Source organism: Cololabis saira, chromosome 10 (genome assembly GCF_033807715.1).
Source record: "Cololabis saira isolate AMF1-May2022 chromosome 10, fColSai1.1, whole genome shotgun sequence".
NCBI classification, from domain to species: Eukaryota; Metazoa; Chordata; class Actinopteri; order Beloniformes; family Belonidae; genus Cololabis; species Cololabis saira.
The window spans coordinates 41,267,101-41,285,678 of NC_084596.1; the positions used below are offsets into that span (position 1 = coordinate 41,267,101).

The following is an 18,578-nucleotide window of genomic DNA, read 5'->3' on the forward strand; positions in this document are numbered from 1 at the left end:
GAGGAGACCGATCCTTCCAGGCCGTTGCTCCCAGGCTTTGGAACGATCTTCCGCTCTCTCTGCGTTCCATGGAGTCTGTTGACTCCTTCAAAAGGCAACTTAAGACCTTTTTATTTGTGCAGGCGTTTGCCTAATTGTCTTGGGGCTGTTATGATCGTCAATGTGTTGTCTTGGCCTTTTAAACTTAAATTTGTATGTATCTTTTAACTATGTTTTTATTGTAACTGTGAAGCGCTCTGTGACCATGGTCTGTGAAGGGCGCTGTACAAATAAAGTTTACTTACTTACTTACTTACTTACTTGTCCTTTTTTAAAGGAGCTTGAGGCCGGATTGAGGCAGAATTTATGAAAAAAATTTGTATACGTTTTAAGTTTTCTAGTAATAATGTCAGATGAAGCGTTCCAAACCAAAAAGAATGAGCACTCTAGTGTATCTCTCCGTTGCCTTGAACAGGCTGTGTGCTGCAAAATGTGCTGCAATTCCGGGCCGGAATTTCCCGCACTGGGCTGCGGATGTGACGTCACATGGCGCTGCATGTTCGTTCTCCCCGTTCTCCCGTGCCTGCTTCACTGTTGGCTGCAGTACCCCCGACGGCCGTCGTGGTGAAGGGTGGCGCTAGAGAGTCTCATTTCTTAAAAGGAGCCTCAAGCTCCTTTAACAGACCAAAACACATTCCCACAGAGAACCACACCGAATGTCTGAAAAAGCTCTGGTGTGGACCTTGATCAAGGAAACACTCCTTAATTTAATTCCCTGATAAAAGCTGATAAAATGTCCTTTGCCTTCCTTCTCACCTGCTGGGACCCACTTTATATTCAAAACATGTGCAATATCTGTCTACCTCATACACATAACTACTTTTTTTGCAATGTTTTTCCTTTCTTTCCCGTACTGCACTACTTTTTAATTTTCATTCCAATGTATATACTGTTTATATTTCGTAATTAAATATTTTGTAGTTTTTTTACCCTTTCCCTGCATGTGTGTGTTGAGTGTACTGCTGCTGAACAAAGTGAATTTCCCCCATTGAGGGAGAAATAAAGGACAATTTTATCTTATCTTAAAGCCTGTATAAGGAATAAACATCTTGTTTCCTGGTACAAAAGGGCAGTGGTTAATAAACCATCCAATTATCAAATGTTCATAAACAGACATAACTGTGCTGGCGTCTGATTTATAAACATCATCATTTAATCTGGAATAGTATTAAATATCAGAATAATCGAATCTTGGATTAAAAACAAGGCTCTACAGGAAACAGCAGTCTGACTTTAATGCTGGAGACGACTTCATTCCAGGAAATAAAAACACCAAAGTTTGATCAATGAAGAAAACTAATCATCGGCTGATCATCACGGTGTTTCTGATCAATAATAAAACCAATAAAAATGTTGTCATTAACAATCATGTACATTTGTCTTCAGACACAAAAATGATCAAAGTTTGCTGGTAAATCAGAAATGAGAACGAGTTCCTACCTTCACCTGTTAGAGTCAAAAGACAAAGACAGGAGTGAGGGTTAGAGGCGGAGGAGTGGGGGGTGGAGCAAAAACTCCTTTAACACGACAATACACAACAATATACAACAATATACACCATTAAAGCTGCAAGCAGTGATGACCGGGCCCTCGCACTCATGGCCACCGCCCCCCATAAGCATATCAGAAATGACACCACCCACGACTTTCTATGTCAAACCATTCAAAAGTTATGGCAGAAAATAGGAACTATCAAGAAGAAGGGGCGGGGCTAATTTGCACCAATTATGGTTAAGGACTCAAAACCGAGTCCGATGACACCACCCACGACTCTTTATGTCAAACCATTCAAAAGTTATAGCAGACAAAAGTTTTCTAGAGGGCGCTCTCAGTATGTGTGTGTGTGTGTGTGTGTGTGTGTGTGTGTGTGTGTGTGTGTGTGTGTGTGTGTATGTGTGTGTGTGTGTGTGTGTGTGTGTGTGTGTGTGTGTGTGTGTGTGTGTGTGTGTGTGTGTGTGTGTGTGTGTGTGTGTGTGTAAATAAGATGATGAAAGTAGATACATAAATTGAGAATATTAATTTGAGAGTAAACAAATAAATAATTATCATATAGAGTGGTGTAGCACGATATCATATAAATGTAGCATAATAATATAGTAATATCCTAATATAACATAATTTTTATAAATTATTATAACATATAACCAAATGATATCACCATACTATAATATATAACAATATAATACTATAGTTTAACATCCCATGAGATTTCATAACTTAATATAATAATATGAAACAATACATCATGATAATGCCAGAAATAATTATTAGAGTTAGAATTGGTCATTTATGTTTTGAAATAGGGGGGTGAGGTCAGACCGGGGCGTCAGGGAAGCGAGCAGGAGGCCCCCACCAGACTCCAGTTGCCCGACCGGGAGCCCCAGAAAGAGGCAGGTAGGACGGCGGTGAAAGGAAAGCACCCCTCCCTTTTTTATTTTAAGTAAAAAAAATGTATATACATTTTTTACTTTTATTTTTTCCCCCTATTCCCCTTCCCGCCTCCCCTCCTGATTAATTTTGTGTAATTCTGTCAGATGTGATTTAGAGTCAGAAGGGATCATCTTGGACCGCAACCCGACCCAGAGCCGGCCCGTTGTGGATCGACCTCCTGTACTTCTCCTACTCTGGGCAACTCCCAGACCCAGAGGAGGGTCTGCCCGCTGAGGAGAAGCTTTTTAGATATCTAAATCATTTTCATTTCAACAACAGAAAAACAAGAATTCGGCATTTGTGATACAATTTTGTCAGACAATGTTCAAATGAATTGAATATTTCTTCAAAACCGATTTTGTTTCACTTCAAATAAAGAAAACTATCATTCTAATGTAATATGAAAATTTTGATCAATTCTCGAAAAATGTAAAACATTGAGATCTTCTCAGACCGAACCAATACCCGGTCTACTTTCTTCTCAAAAACATAATAAACATATCAAACAAATACTCATTTAGGAATGTATCCTGTTGTATGATCAGATAAAAGTACTTACTTGTAACAATCAGCTTGGTTCCTGGTCCGAATACCACAGTGATTCAGTTTGTACACATGGTCGTACAAAAACCTCCTGACTGTCACTGATGAGGGAACTGAAACATCCTGCTGAGACCAACTTTCAGGCTTTTAGGCTGTAACTCAGCAAATAAAGCTGAGTGTACATGAAGTGAATCATATATTAACGTGGAAATAAGGGAGTACTACAGTATATACAATAATATTAACAGTGACAGATGCAATGGACTGGTAACGTGTCCAAGGTTGAGTCCTTTCTACCAGATGAAGAGTGCTGGGATAGTCTCCAACAGATCCCTGTGGTCCTTTTAGGAATAAGCCTGCATTGATAATGGATAGATGGATCAATAATAATTTATTCATGTACTTTTGACTACATGTTTCAATACATTGTGATGCATTTCTGTACTAGAATTGGTTATTTTTTTTATATTATTTGGTAGTGTTTATACACGAGAGGATCAGAAAGCAGAAGTATTTATGTCAAGAGGTTTTTGTCACAGTGTGAATCACTGTGATACGTGCTCTTTAGCAGAGATGTCCCATGTCAAACAGTAATAAACTGCAGAGTCTCCTGTCTCTGCTCTCTGGATGATAAACTGGTAATCTATGTCTGATGTGGCTTTAGAGTTAAATCTGTCTGAGGAGAATCCTGTTCCAAAGTTGTTAGGTGAGCTGTGGCTGTGGTGAAACATACTGAGGAGTTCCACCAGGCAAAGTTTATACCAGATAACATAATAATTTTCAGGCTTTTCAATGTTGCAGTTTAGAACAACTTTTGTCCTCCAGAGATAGTTACAGGTCTGTGAAATACAGAAATCTTGCTTGTTTGTAAGTGACCAAGTACTTATTTTACCCAGGAATTTACCAATTCATTAAGTAAAAATCCTACAATGTGGTTTCCTGGATTCTTTCCCCCCCGTTCTGTTTCTCTTAGTTGAAGTTACCTATGATGAAAATTACAGACCTCTCTCATCTTTTTAAGTGGGAGTACTTGCACAATTGGTGGCTAACTAAAAATGTTTTTGCCGCATTGTATATACACAAAATGATAATATGTTGTAAAAATGATCTAGACTCAGTATATGAACTTTTTCTCTCTTTCTCTTTTTTCCAATTTTTTCCTTCGTGTCATTCTCAGAAACTGGTCCATGAATGATTCATTCCAGATCTGACGTACAGACCAACAAAAACACTCTGCTCCAGTCAGTCAGTCGGTACAGATTTCATACAAAGAAAATGTATGAACTTTCTGTTACATGAACATTATTCTGAAATGATTACAACTTTGTAACCCCTTCAAAATTCTGTTCACCTGTAAATCACAAAGATTAAAAGTTGATTGATATTTTTCTTATGAATAATCTGCTCTTGGTTTAAAGTTATAGTTTAAGTGGTGAAAAAAAAAACACCAATAAAAATATTTGATCAAAGCTCATTTTTGAAGTTCTGCTGTTGCTGAATTTTGCTACTTGAGGAATTGCAATTATTTTTGTGTTCAAAATATGAAAAAAACATGTGTCAGCAAAAATGCTTATCAAACCATACAGAATTGATCCAAGCTCCACCTCCTGTCAGTGCTGACAGTCCGATTTCTTTGCTGCATGTAAACGTACTGTACTCCCTCTGAGTTTCAGGGTTATTATAGGTTTATTATAACTTACCTGTAAAAAAGAAGAGTAACATTTAGGATTTACTCAAAGCTCCTCCCCCTGTCAGTCCCTCTGAGTTTCAGGGTTGTATTAAATGAGTCCTCCAGCACCTCCGCTCCTCATCCTCTAAACTCTCTAATCTGTCAGCAGTAAGGTCTCTTTCCAAGTTCCAGCATCATTCTCAGCACACTGACAACATGCTGGGGACCCTCTGTACTCTCATCACTGCTCTGTAGGTTGAACACGTGTGTCTGAATTGTGCTACTCGGCGAATCCGACATCTATGGCTAAGATGAAAACTTAGCCTTAAACATAAAAATATCCCCATGATAAGTCATAATTATGAGATAGAAAGTCGAAATTATGAGATATAAAGTCATAATTATGAGATATAAAGTCAAAATTATGAGATAGAAAGTCATAATTATGAGATAAAAAGTTGAAATTATGACTTTTTATCTCATAATTATGACTTACCTTGGGGATATTTTTATTTTTAAGCCTAAGATTTCATCTTATTTTTTTCTTTTACTGGCGGAAATGGGCTTCCATAGACATCACTGGATGTTATTTGATTTTTATCTCCAGTTTGATATTTATATATCTTAAAGTCTGCATTAGGCTTATAATTAGGTTTGACATAATGACTGGTAAATCCATGGTGCTGAAACCTCATGTAATGGTTCTGACCGTGTGCTGCTGCTGTGGTTGTGTGTCAGAGGGGCTGATCTGTGGCATTCTTTTAGCGATTATGTTTTAACGGGGATGTTTAAGCCACAAGGGCCCATCTAGAATGCTTGGCCCCCCCTAGGCTGGGACCCCTGCTCCGCCCCTGGTTTCAGCTATTAGATAAATGAATGTGTGTTTGTATTTAGTGTAATCACAGTTTGTATCAGCTTTGCATATGTAACTTGTTAATCAATAAAAAACAAACCCACTTCAACAAGTACAAATATTGTTTCTCATATATTAATAGCTAACTCAGCCTAAAATGTTTTAAAATGACCTGAAAGCACATTGAACTAAACGAAACTGAATGTTCATCCTCTGTCAGTGAAGCATCATGTACTTAGACCTCCCTTTCCGTCCTCCCAGGATGCACCTGCACACTTCCTCTCCATATTTATAGTCTAATTTAAATCACTTTGTCAGTTCTGTTCAAGACCAGAAGTCATCTTATCTTTTATATTTCCTCATGTCATTAATAATATTTGATTGAACTCTTCGTGGAGTAAGATGTCAAATAAGAACATTTGTGAAAACCAACATCAAAAACAGGGAAACATCTTACAAACAATGCCAGCTGACAATCCAAGTCTCAGCAGTTAAACATCCTAATTTAGAAACTTTAATGTCGATGGATATGTAAGGTCTAGTAGGGAAATTACAAGGTCAAAAATGACATAGAATAAAATAAATATATTTTCTTAAACTCCTAATATTACACAAGGTTTCATCTAGTGAATTTATGAATCATTGAAATCTAATGTTGAGGAGAATTAAGAGAAACGATAAATGAAGGAAATCGTACATTTTAACCACAAGAGGGAAGCATCTTTCAGTCACCTGAAACACAAACGTGTCAGTAGTTACAAGTCATGTAAAATGTGATGCAACATATTTTATGGAAAAAGATGATTATTTGAGCTGATTAAAGATTCAATTTAGTGTTCACTTTAAGAAACAAATTAGAAGAAATATTTAAGTTAGCGCAAATCTTTAATTTAAAAAACATACACATGAGAAAAACCAAACCTACAACAGTTTGTACTCTTCTTTAAACCGTTTGAGCCGGAAAAAAACAAACAGCCTGAGAGCAGTTGCTCCCTCTGCTTTTCTTCTACTCTTCATTGCAGTCAGAAACTGTGAAATGTTTCTCTGAGGTCTGGAAAACAAATTCTGATACATGAGTGACGTTTGTCCTTCATCCCCTGTAATAAACTGCAGAGTCTCCTGTCTCTGCTCTCTGGATCATAAACTGTAATCTATGTTTGATGGAGTAAAATCTGTCTGAGGAGAATCCTGGTCCAAAGCTGTGACTGTGGTCAAATCTCCAGGCATACTGAGGAGTTCCACCAGGCACCTGTTTGAACCTGCTAACATAAGCTGAATCATATCTCTCAAATATTTATATTATACCTACATCCTTACACAATTTAAGTGTCTTTGGGCTCCCAGACTTCATAGAAATCCATCAATAAGTCACAACGTCCTGCTGAAGAACAACAGAGGACCAGAATGATCATTTCACTTCTGCTTCTTATAGCTGCGTGTTGCTCATAACAACGTTTAGACATTAGGAAATCAGTTTTTCTGCTTGAAATTTGAATCAGGTTAATTGGATGTAGCACAGAGTCAGTCTTCCATTTAATTAAATTAAATTATTTAAAAATGCATATTACTCTCTTTTCATCTGTATAAAACTGTTTCTTTTTTTTTTTTTTTACACATGGGGTGTTTTAATTTCATTTTGAAGTAAAAACTGACAGCAGCTCAGAAGTGCTCTACTTTCAGGCCAGTGTTGTTTCACTGTTAAAAAGTTCCCAGTTTTCCTCAGAAGGTGATCATTAGTACGTCTTTAATGATAGAGAATGTTTTTGCTGTTTTGTGTCATGTAACCACCACCTTTATTAAGGAGTTCTGATTTCAGTTGGAGTTTCAGTTTTTCCAGTTTTTTCAAGCTCCTCCCCCTGCCAGTCCCTCTGAGTTTCAGGGTTGTATTAAATGAGTCCTCCAGCACCTCCTCTCCTCATCCTCTAAACTCTCTAATCTGTCTGCAGTAAGGTCTCTTTCCAAGTTCCAGCATCATTCTCAGCACACTGACAACATGCTGGGGACCCTCTGTACTCTCATCACTGCTCTGATGTGTAAGGAGACCGACTGGCTGCACATGTGACTCATGCTGGATTCATCAGTCTGTGTGTTTCTCTTCACTTCATGTCATCTTGTTGTTTCAGGTGTGAGTGGTGTGACAGTGGTGACACAGGAGCGTCCTGTTCTGACGGTGACAAAAGGAGAGACAGTCACCATGGACTGTAATCTGGGAACTGTTACTAACTATGAACTTTGTTGGTATAAACAGATTCCAGGAGGAGTTCCTCTGTATATAGTGAGGTTTCATTATAGCTACAGTTCACCTATATATGACACTGGGTTTCCTTCTGCAAGACACACATGTACTCATCAGTCAACAACAGATTACCGTTTAATCATCAGCAAAGTGGAGGAGGGAGACTCTGCAGTCTATTACTGTCAAACATGGGACAGCTCTGCTAATGAGGTCGTATCACAGTGATTTACGCTGTGACAAAAACCTCGTCCCACAAACTTCTGCTTTCTTAAGTCCCTGTGTATGGAAACAGTAAATGTAAGCACCACATTGCCTGACACACAGCTGCCTTCCATCATTTATATAACTGATGACTTTTACTTGATTTGATAAATAAATGAAATAAAACTATAAAATCATAGTTTTACAGGAGCATGAGGCAGGATTGAGGCAGGATTTATGAAAAAAATTCGTAAAATTCATATACGTTTTAAGTTTTCTAGTAATAATGTCAGATGAAGCGTTCCAAACCAAAAAGAATGTTTCCTCTAGTGTATCTCTCCGTTGCCTTGAACAGGCTGTGTGCTGCAAAATGTGCTGCAATTCCGGGTCCAAATTTCCCGCGCTGGACTGCGGATGTGACGTCACATGACGCTGCATGCACGTTCTCCCCGTTCTCCTGTGCCGGCTTTACTGTTGGCTGCAGTACCCCCGACGGCCGTCGTGGTGAAGGGTGGCGCTAGAGAGTCTCATTTCTTTTTTTTTTTTTTTTTTTTTTTTTTTTTTTTTTTTTTTTATCCACTGCCAATCCAGGAAGCAGGAACACACGGAGACACACGTCAAGCACTGGAAATCTGCAACAAAAAAAACCACAAACAAAGCACGAAACCGGCACGGAGCCATCCAAAACACGAACAGCAATCGACCTAAATCTTGAGATCTGATCGCAGTCTGAGCTAAGCTATCGCTACCGCTACCTAAACCCAAAAACTAGAGAGCCAGCATGCAGGTGAACAAGCCAGTGTGTATGTCTATGTGTGTGTGTGTGTATGTATATGATCATGCATGTGTGTGTGTGTGTGTGTGTGTGTGTGTGTGTGTGTGTGTGTGTGTGTGTGTGTGTGTATGCGTGTGACTAAATTACTATATGTGTGTGTGTGTGTGTGTGTGTGTGTGTGTGTGTGTGTGTGTGTGTGTGTGTGTGTGTGTGTGTGTGTGTGTAATAAACCAAACAAAGCTCCACCTGAAGTGTATCTATAGTGGGGGAGGGGGGGGAGCAACCCCGCCACCCGTGAGACCAGAGGCCGACAAGGAAGAGCCCGGAACCCAGGCCACCGGCAACCCCACAGAGGGGAGAAGTAGGAGGGAGGCAACCCACCGCCTGCGAGGCCCCCCCCCCCACCCGGCGGCGGCCGAGGGGGCCCGCGGGCGGGGCCCCCACGGCGCGGAAAGAAGCAGCCAGGGATCCCGCGGCGGCGGACCGCGACCCAGGCAATCCCCGGCCACCCGGTCCGGGCCGGACACGCGGCCAGGAGGCCCTCACCCTTCAGGCCAGCGACCCCCACCCGGCAGGGGGCCAGCCCGCCCGGAGAGACAGAGCCGCCCCGGCCGCCGACGCGGGCAGGCGCACCCGTCCCCCACGAAAGTGGCCCTCCAAGACCAGAGGGGCGCCCCGCCGTAGAGGCAGCGGGGGGGACCGGAGACGGGCCCGGAGAGAGGGAACCCCCCAACAAGGCGACACCCGCGCAGGCCCGACAACGGAGGGCCCCAGACCCAGGCATCCCATTCATTCATCCATTCACCTATCCGATACCTATACTAATAATAATATAATATACTATACATAATAATAATAATAATACTAATAATAACCATCTTTGTATAATATAATATTGATAAATTATTAAGTTTTTGATGTCCTGCCAATGGAGGCTCAAATCCTCCATGGCAGGACCCTTCCATACCGCATTCTCACCGACACAGACATACAATCACGCACCGTTTCCCCCTCCCCGGGGGGATCCAGCACCGCCAGAAGGCACCCCAGGCTGCACGGCGGGCCCCGCCAGGCCCGGGTAACCCGACCCACCCGTCCCAGGCCCAGGCCGGTGAGGGAACGCGGGTGATGTGGGACCCCCTCCCGCCCCTTGTGTTGAGTGCATGTGATTAATGCCATAAAAACAGGGAGGAGGGAGGGCCAAGTATCGATTGACACAGACCCCCCCCCCTCCCGAACTACGTGTCCTTGTCAAATGTATTTATTAAGTGTTGAATGTGCAGTGTCTATTTTGCTGTTAAAACCGTGAGGCGGGGAGTGCCAGGCCCCGCGGGACAGTGCCCCCCACGACCCGGACCCCCCGCCTTTCGCCTATGTGCGTATGAATCGTGTAGGGGGGGCAAGAGGGGGAGCGGAGGCCGAAGCCAGGAAGCAGGACCAGCAAAGCCGGCCCTGATAAGACACCCGCGTCCCCCCACCGGCCGTCCAGTAGACGGGGGCCGGCCCCCCGAGCCGGGCAAGGGCCCCACCGTACCTCCAAGGGCGCCCCCGGCGCCGCCGGAGCCCCCAGACGGAGGAGGAAACGGTCCAACATCCTCCCATTCATACTGACAACATAAGACATAGATACCTGGGAATGGTGCCACCCCGCCGTCGCGCCCGCCCGTGCACCCCCCGGTCAGGGGAAGCCCGCTCCCCGGACCCGGCCCCACCCCCCCCCGAGGCCACCCCGGCGGACACCCCAAGGGTCCCGGAGTCCCCACATCCGCAGGGGCACTTGGCCCCCGCCCAGCGACGGAGGACCAAGGCAGCAATGCCCCCCCAGCGCAGACAGCCACCCCCCACCCAGGCAGGGCCGGGCCCTCCGGGTGGGACCCCCACGTCCACGGCCCCGCCCCCCCCGGGAGGCCCGGAGACGCCCCAGCCACAGCCCCCCGCCCGAGCCCTCCCCAGCCACCCCCCCCCACCGCCATGAGGTAACCCCCCCCACAGGCCCCCAAGGCCCCCACCGGCTAGGGACAGGGCCCCGCGGCCCCCCCCACCGCCCCCCAGGGGCCACCAGAGGCCCGCGCCCCAGACCCCCCAAGCCGACCCCCAACCCCAAGGGCTACGAGATCACCACCCCCCCCGCCCCCACTAGGTAACGAAGCCAATAAACGGGGACCACAGAGAGTGCAATTCAGCCGAATGTTGTTCAGTGGAGGCAGACATTATCTCACTACTAATATGATCTGATAAAAGATTCCTAAAATGGTTGATACATAAACTGGATTTTTGTTTCCAATTTACTAAAATGGTTTTCTTTGCGATACATAAGGCAGTGAGAACCCGGTGTGTCCAATTAGGATCTATTTGAGTGTCTCCCAGGTGACCTAATATACATACCGTGGGGCATACTGGGATTCTGTGGTTGATCCATGTGGATAAATCCTCACAAATCTCCTTCCAGAACCTCTGTACCGGTGTACAGAACCATAAAGCATGCATATAATTATCTGGGGTGTTCTCTGTGCACTGTGAACAGATATTAGAGGTGACAAAGCCCAATGAGAGTCTCATTTCTTAAAAGGAGCCTCAAGCTCCTTTAAATGTAATTGAAAAAAAAAAAAATTCTTCATATTCTGCAAAAGCAATTTAGATGAATAAACATTGATATATATGATAAGTTATGTTTCAAAAAAAGTCCACAAACCTTTCTGTTTGTGAATGAGGTGTTGACAGTGAAAGTTGGTCTCAGCAGGATGTTTCAGTTCCCTCATCAGTGACAGTCAGGAGGTTTTGTACGACCATGTGTACAAACTGAATCACTGTGGTATTCGGACCAGGAACCAAGCTGATTGTTACAAGTAAGTACTTTTATCTGATCATACAACACGATACATTTGTTGTGTCTGATTCAAACTGAAGAACAGAACATGATGATTTTTTTTCAAAAACATGTACATATATAAATTTAAAGTTGTTATAAATGTTCATGTTTCCATATGAAAAGAGAAAGCTGTGTTAGTTTGGAAAGGATACATGAATGAGTAATTTATCTTAAATTTTAAAGCACTTTTTAACTGATCACACAGTATGATCAATTTTTAGATTCTTCTTGAAACTGATAAAAAGTAAGGATTTCATGAATCCGTGGGTGTTTAAAATATGTCTTTATATCTTTGTTCACTAGTTTACAACCAGAGAACATCTATAACTGAGAAAAGTCTTCAGCTTCTGACGATTGTTGAAAACCCTGATGTTTTTATTTTTGTGTCGGTTTACTAAAAGTCTGAGTAAAAAAAGTAAAGAAAATACTGTTATATGATCACATTGTAATAATAAATAAAAAAAAAAAATCTGTAATTGTTGCATTGTTGTTGTTTAATGTGAAAATGATGTTGAATTCATCCAAAGTTGTTGTTGTCTTCAGTAAAATGTTCATAGGATTTACAGTTAAGTGTAAAAGAAAACACTGACTTAAAATTTCTCACGGAAAAAATATTTGTGTAGAACATTTAGTTGAAGAAAAACTTAATTTGTCCAAATGAAGTCCATGATTGTTGGGATTGTGGTTTAGTTAATAAATCAGTGTGTGTTTTGCTGATTTCATTTGATGAGTGTGGTCCATGTCCTTCCAGGCTCCAGCCTCCCTCCTCCTGTCCTCACAGTCTTCCCTCCGTCCAGAGCTGAGCTCCAGTCAGACCACGTCACTCTGCTCTGTCTGTCCAGTCAAGCTGGACCTTTTGCAGATGTGAGCTGGTTTTCTGCTGGGAGTCCAGTGAGCAGTGGGATCTCTACCAGCAGCGCCGTTCAGACACCAGACCAGACTTTCCAGATCAGCAGCTCTCTGACCATCCAGACATCCCACTGGAACATGGATCAACTTTACACATGTAAAGTGTCTTTGGGCTCCCAGACTTCAGAGAAAACCATCAACAAGTCCCAATGTCCTGCTGAAGGATAACAGAGGACCAGAATCATCATTTAACTTCTGCTTATTTGCTCTTTATGCTGTTTCTTCATTATTAGTTTTTTCCCTTGAAAAAGAGATATTTAATCTTAATGCAGTTTACCAAAAAGAAAAAAATGTTTTAGATTTAGAAAATGCTTGAAGTCAGACTGATTGTTTCAACTCTGCATATTTCACTTGATTTTCAAAAGCACAAATAAAGATTTCTTCAGTGAACAGATGTACTTCTTTGTCTTAATTTAACAGTTAATTTAGTCAGAATCATTTCAAGAGCAGACAAGATAATTGTAATGAAACTAGATGTTCATCCTCTGTCAGTGAAGCGTCATCTATCTGCACCTCCCTCTCTGTCCTCCCAGGATGCAGCTGCACACTTCCTCCATATTTATAGCTAAACGCAAATCAAGTGGTCAAGTATCAGATGTCTGTAAAAGTAGGAACGTAATGAGTTTTACTTTTGTTAGTGACACTTGATGCTTGTTATCCTTTTAACACCAGAACATCAGTGATTCTTGTTTTAGCAAAATCAGAACTCCTTAATAAAGGTGGTCGTTACATTAAACAAAACAGCAAAAACATTCTCTATCATTAAAGACGTACTAATCATCATGTTCTGAGGAAAACTGTGAACTGGAAACTTTAAACAGTGAAACAACACTGGCCTGAAAGCAGAGGTGTCTTCAGTATTCACATTCATTACTCAGGTAGAAGTATAGATACTAGAGTTTAAAAATACTCCTGTAGAAGTTGAAGTATCAACTCAAGTTTTTTAAGTAAAAGTATAAAAGTACTGGTTTCAAAACTACTTAAAGTATAAAAGTAAAAGTAATGTAAGGGGGAAAAAGCCATTAAGGACAAAAGCCATTGAAAATGAATGTATCTTAGTATAATGCAAATATATTAAAGAACCATATATGTGTACTATTGAGCATTAACATGTGTTTCAGAGAGCAGGAGATATGATGACTAGTTGCCTATAAGTATTGTAATGGTGTAAAAAGTCAAACTTCAGAGGCATGTTATCATTTATCCTAACCTTTATTGGAATGTACATCCAAGTTTAGTTGCAGGAATCTGAGGGAACGGATGTAAGAACAAAACTGGACAAGAACATCTGAAACAACCACAACCAAATTCACTCTATCCGGATGGAGCAATTTAACTGGATAGTTTTTGTTTAAAGGCCGAAATGAAATAGAGTAACGAAGCTGTTTTTAAAATGTAAGGAGTAAAAAGTAAAAAGTCGTCTGAAAAATAATTACTCCAGTGAAGTATAGATAACCAAAATGTGTACTTAAGTAAGGTAACAAAGTATTTGTACTGTTACTTGACACCTCTGCCTGAAAGTAGAGCAGAACTTTGTTCACTTCTGTGCTGCTGTCAGTTTTTACTTCAAAATGAAATTAAAACACCCCATGTGTAAAAAAAAAAATAGAAACAGTTTTATACAGATGAAAAGAGAGTCATATGCATTTTTAAATAATTTAATTTAATTAAATGGAAGACTGACTCTGTGCTACATCCAATTAACCTGATTCAAATTTCAAGCAGAAAAACTGATTTCCTAATGTCTAAACGTTGTTATGAGCAACACGCAGTAATAAGAAGCAGAAGTGAAATGATCATTCTGGTCCTCTGTTTTTCTTCAGCAGGACGTTGTGACTTATTGATGGATTTCTATGAAGTCTGGGAGCCCAAAGACACTTAAATTGTGTAAGGATGTAGATATAATATAAATATTTGAGAGATATGATTCAGCTTATGTTAGCAGGTTGAAACAGGTGGCTGGTGGAACTCCTCAGTATGCCTGGAGATTTGACCACAGTCACAGCTTTGGACCAGGATTCTCCTCAGACAGATTTAACTCCATCAAACATAGATGACCAGTTTATGATCCAGAGAGCAGAGACAGGAGACTCTGCAGGTTATTACAGGGGATGAAGGACAAAGGTCACTCATGTATCAGAATTTGTTTTCCAGAGCTCAGAGAAACATTTCACAGTTTCTGACTGCAATGAAGAGTAGAAGAAAAGCAGAGGGAGCAACTGCTCTCAGGCTGTTTTTTGTATGTTTGTTTTTTCCGGCTCAAACGGTTTAAAGAAGAGTACAAACTGTTTTAGGTTTGGTTTTTCTCATGTGTATGTTTTTTAAATTAAAGATTTATAAAATATGTTGCATCAGATTTGACATGACTTGTAACTACTGTCACGTTTGTGTTTCAGGTGACTGAAAGATGCTTCCCTCTTGTGGTTAAAATGTAGGATTTCCTTCATTTATCGTTTCTCTTAATTCTCATCATTAGATTTCAATGATTCATAAATTCACTAAATAAAACCTTGTGTAATATTAGGAGTTTAAGAAAATATATTAATTTTATTCTATTTTATTTTTGACCTTGTAATTTCCCTACTAGACCTTACATATCCATCGACATTAAAGTTTTCTAAATTAGGATGTTTAACTGCTGAGACCTTGATTGTCAGCTGGCATTGTTTGGAAGATGTTTCCCTGTTTTTGACGTTGGTTTTCACAAATGTTCTTATTTGAAATCTTACTCCACGAAGAGTTAAATCAAATATTATTAATGACATGAGGAAATATAAAAGATAAGATGACTTCTGCTCTTGAACAGAACTGACAAAGTGATTTAAATTAGACTATAAATATGGAGAGGAAGTGTGCAGGTGCATCCTGGGAGGACAGAGAGGGAGGTCTAAGTACATGATGCTTCACTGACAGAGGATGAAAATTCAGTTTTGTTTAGTTCAATGTGCTTTCAGGTCATTTTAAAACATTTTAGGCTGAGTTAGCTATTAATATATGAGAAACAATATTTGTACTTGTTGAAGTATGTTCGTTTTTTATTGATTAACAAGTTACATATGCAAAGCTGATACAAACTGTGATTACACTAAATACAAACACACATTCATTTATCTAATAGCTGAAACATATAATGAAGAAACAGCATAAAGAGCAAAGAAGCAGAAGTTAAATGATGATTCTGGTTCTCTGTTATCCTTCAGCAGGACATTGGGACTTGTTGATGGTTTTCTCTGAAGTCTGGGAGCCCAAAGACACTTTACATGTGTAAAGTTGATCCATGTTCCAGTCTGATGTCTGGATGGTCAGAGAGCTGCTGATCTGGAAAGTCTGGTCTGGTGTCTGAACGGCGCTGCTGCTAGAGATCCCACTGCTCACTGGACTCCCAGCAGAAAACCAGCTCACATCTGCAAAAGGTCCAGCCTGACTGGACAGACAGACCAGAGTGACGTGGTCTGACTGGAGCTCAGCTCTGGACGGAGGGAAGACTGTGAGGACAGGAGGAGGGAGGCTGGAGCCTGGAAGGACATGGACCACACTCACAACATCAAATGACATTTTGAAAAATCCAGATTTTTTTTGTGGCCGAGCTACCAGTCATGCAGATCATTTTATTTTCTGAGCAAATATCTCTTGTTTTTAAAAACTTTCTTCAAATATTGTTTTTAAAGCTATAAACATTTACAATATAATTATTATAACATACAGTATATTGTGAGAATCCTAACATGTTTTTGTAATTTCACTTTTAGAAATAATGTGAAATCTGTAACCATTTTAATTTTTTGCCGTCCAACTTACACAAATTTAAAAAAACTCGACTATTTCACATTTGTGGTGCAAAAGACAAATGTCTATAGTTTCTTCTCTTTCAAAACGTATAATGCACTTTTAACTAGATTCAATGACTTGACCAAGCTACCAGTCATGCAGATCATATTATTTTCTGAGCAAATATCTCTTGCTTTTAATAACTTTCTTCAAACATTGTATTAAGCTATAAATATTTACAATATCAATCCTAACATGTTTTTGTAATTTCAGTCACTTTTTGAAAAAATGTGAAATCTGTAACCATTTTCATGTTCTGCCGTCCAACTTGCATAAATGAAAAAAACCTCAATATATAATGCATATATGATGCACTTTTAACTAGATTTAATGATTTTGTGATGTTTAAAAAAAAATCCATTGTTTAAAAGTAAAAATGAAAACAACTGTCATTCCAGACCCAAACTGACAAATAAACCTGTCATTTCTTTCTTTTTCATATGATAAATACAAGAATTACTAACAAATGAATCAATTATTTTGATCATTTTGAAGACAAATCTACAAATGTATCGTGTTGTATGATCAGATAAAAGTACTTACTGGTAACAATCAGCTTGGTTCCTGGTCCGAATACCACAGTGATTCAGTTTGTACACATGGTCGTACAAAAACCTCCTGACTGTCACTGATGAGGGAACTGAAACATCCTGCTGAGACCAACTTTCACTGTCAACACCTCATTCACTCTCACCATGATTCAGACTCCGAAACACTGCTGGATAGAAGTTGGAGTTTTTATTCATGACTTTTCTTTATTTTCAGGGAAAGGGATTCACTGGGCTGAGATTAACTTTTCTCCTTGTTGTCTGTGTGTTTTATTATCATTTTTATGTCATAGTTGTAATGAAGCAAATACAGCTGTATGTGTAAATAGTTATTCACATATTTATGGAAAATAAAATAAAATGATATTATCAATAATTTCTGCTCTGGGCTATCCATCTGTCCAGGTTTTACATCTGGTTTTTACTCAAAGACAGTTGGGATAGTCTCCAGCAGATCCCTGGGATCCTAAACAGGAAGAAGCAGGTACAGATAATGAATAACGGGTCAGCAATGATTAAAAACAATAATCATAACACCATTTTTACATTTATTTATCTTATTCTTACCTATACATTTATCCGAGTCAATACAATGTAAAATATTTTATTCTATAAGTTATTTTTTGGGTTGACTTTGGATGTCAGAGGATCAGAAAGCAGAAGTATTTATGTCAAGAGGTTTTTGTCACAGTGTGAATCACTGTGATACGTGCTCTTTAGCAGAGTCGTCCCATGTCTGACAGTAATAAACTGCAGAGTCTCCTGTCTCTGCTCTCTGGATGATAAACTGGTAATCTATGTTTGATGTGGATTTAGAGTTAAATCTGTCTGAGGAGAATCCTGTTCCAAAGTTGTTAGGTGATCTGTGGCTGTGGCGAAATCTCAAAACATACTGAGGAGTTCCACCAGGCACCTGTTTATACCAGCTAACATAATTGCTATCATATCTCTCAATGTTGCAGTTGAGAACAGCTTCCAGTCCTGCAGAGACTGTGTGGACAGCAGGTGTCTGGGTCAAGACTATCACTGCATCAACATCTGTCAACAAAAGAGAAAAAGATAATGAGGATAACATTAATTACTGATAATATAGAACAGATAAGAATGTGACCAGAGGAGAATCTTACACATCAGAGCAGTGATGAGAGTACAGAGGGTCCCCAGCATGTTGTCAGTGTGAGAATGATGCTGGAACTTGGAAAGAGACCTTACTGCTGACAGATTAGAGAGTTTAGAGGATGAGGAGAGGAGGTGCTGGAGGACTCATTTAATACAACCCTGAAACTCAGAGGGACTGACAGGAGGAGGAGCTTGGAATATTTGTTTTCTTTCTTCTTTAGAAATTTAAACTTTGACTTCAAATTACTGGAGAGAGGAGATCAGACTACTTTTAAGCTCTATAATGTACAAAAAGAAACATTAAGAATTGCAATGTTACATGGTTTTTGACCTTTTCTACTACTTTTCTGCACAGAATGACTGGACAGAGAAACCACAGAGAGTGTGTTAGACTGGAGCTCAATACTGGAGACTAAATGTACATGGATCACATTCACAGGAATATGTGGAATGAATGCATTTAAAAAATAAGTAAAAATAAATAAATAAATAAATAAATAAATAAATAAATAAATAAATAAATAAATAAATAAATAAATAAATAAATAAATAAACAAAA

General features: G+C 40.1%; 2 protein-coding genes across 2 annotated transcripts; one reads left to right on the plus strand and one right to left on the minus strand.

Moving 5' to 3' along the window:
• The first annotated feature begins 7,521 nt into the window (after positions 1–7,521).
• LOC133452098 (immunoglobulin lambda-1 light chain-like) lies at positions 7,522–12,797 on the plus strand. Its single transcript, XM_061731297.1, has 4 exons — positions 7,522–7,567; positions 7,658–7,980; positions 11,556–11,592; positions 12,367–12,797. Exons 1-4 carry the CDS (start codon positions 7,528–7,530, stop codon positions 12,690–12,692), a joined length of 726 nt encoding a protein of 241 aa, XP_061587281.1. The 5' UTR covers positions 7,522–7,527; the 3' UTR covers positions 12,693–12,797.
• A 2,746-nt stretch (positions 12,798–15,543) lies between these two features.
• On the minus strand, positions 15,544–18,108 carry LOC133452099 (immunoglobulin lambda-1 light chain-like). Its single transcript, XM_061731298.1, has 4 exons — positions 18,028–18,108; positions 17,599–17,938; positions 16,896–16,930; positions 15,544–16,039 (listed from the first exon to the last, which is right to left on the minus strand). The coding sequence occupies exons 1-4, from the start codon at positions 18,065–18,067 to the stop codon at positions 15,714–15,716; spliced, it is 741 nt and encodes a 246-aa protein (XP_061587282.1). The 5' UTR covers positions 18,068–18,108; the 3' UTR covers positions 15,544–15,713.
• Between the last annotated feature and the right edge of the window lie 470 nt (positions 18,109–18,578).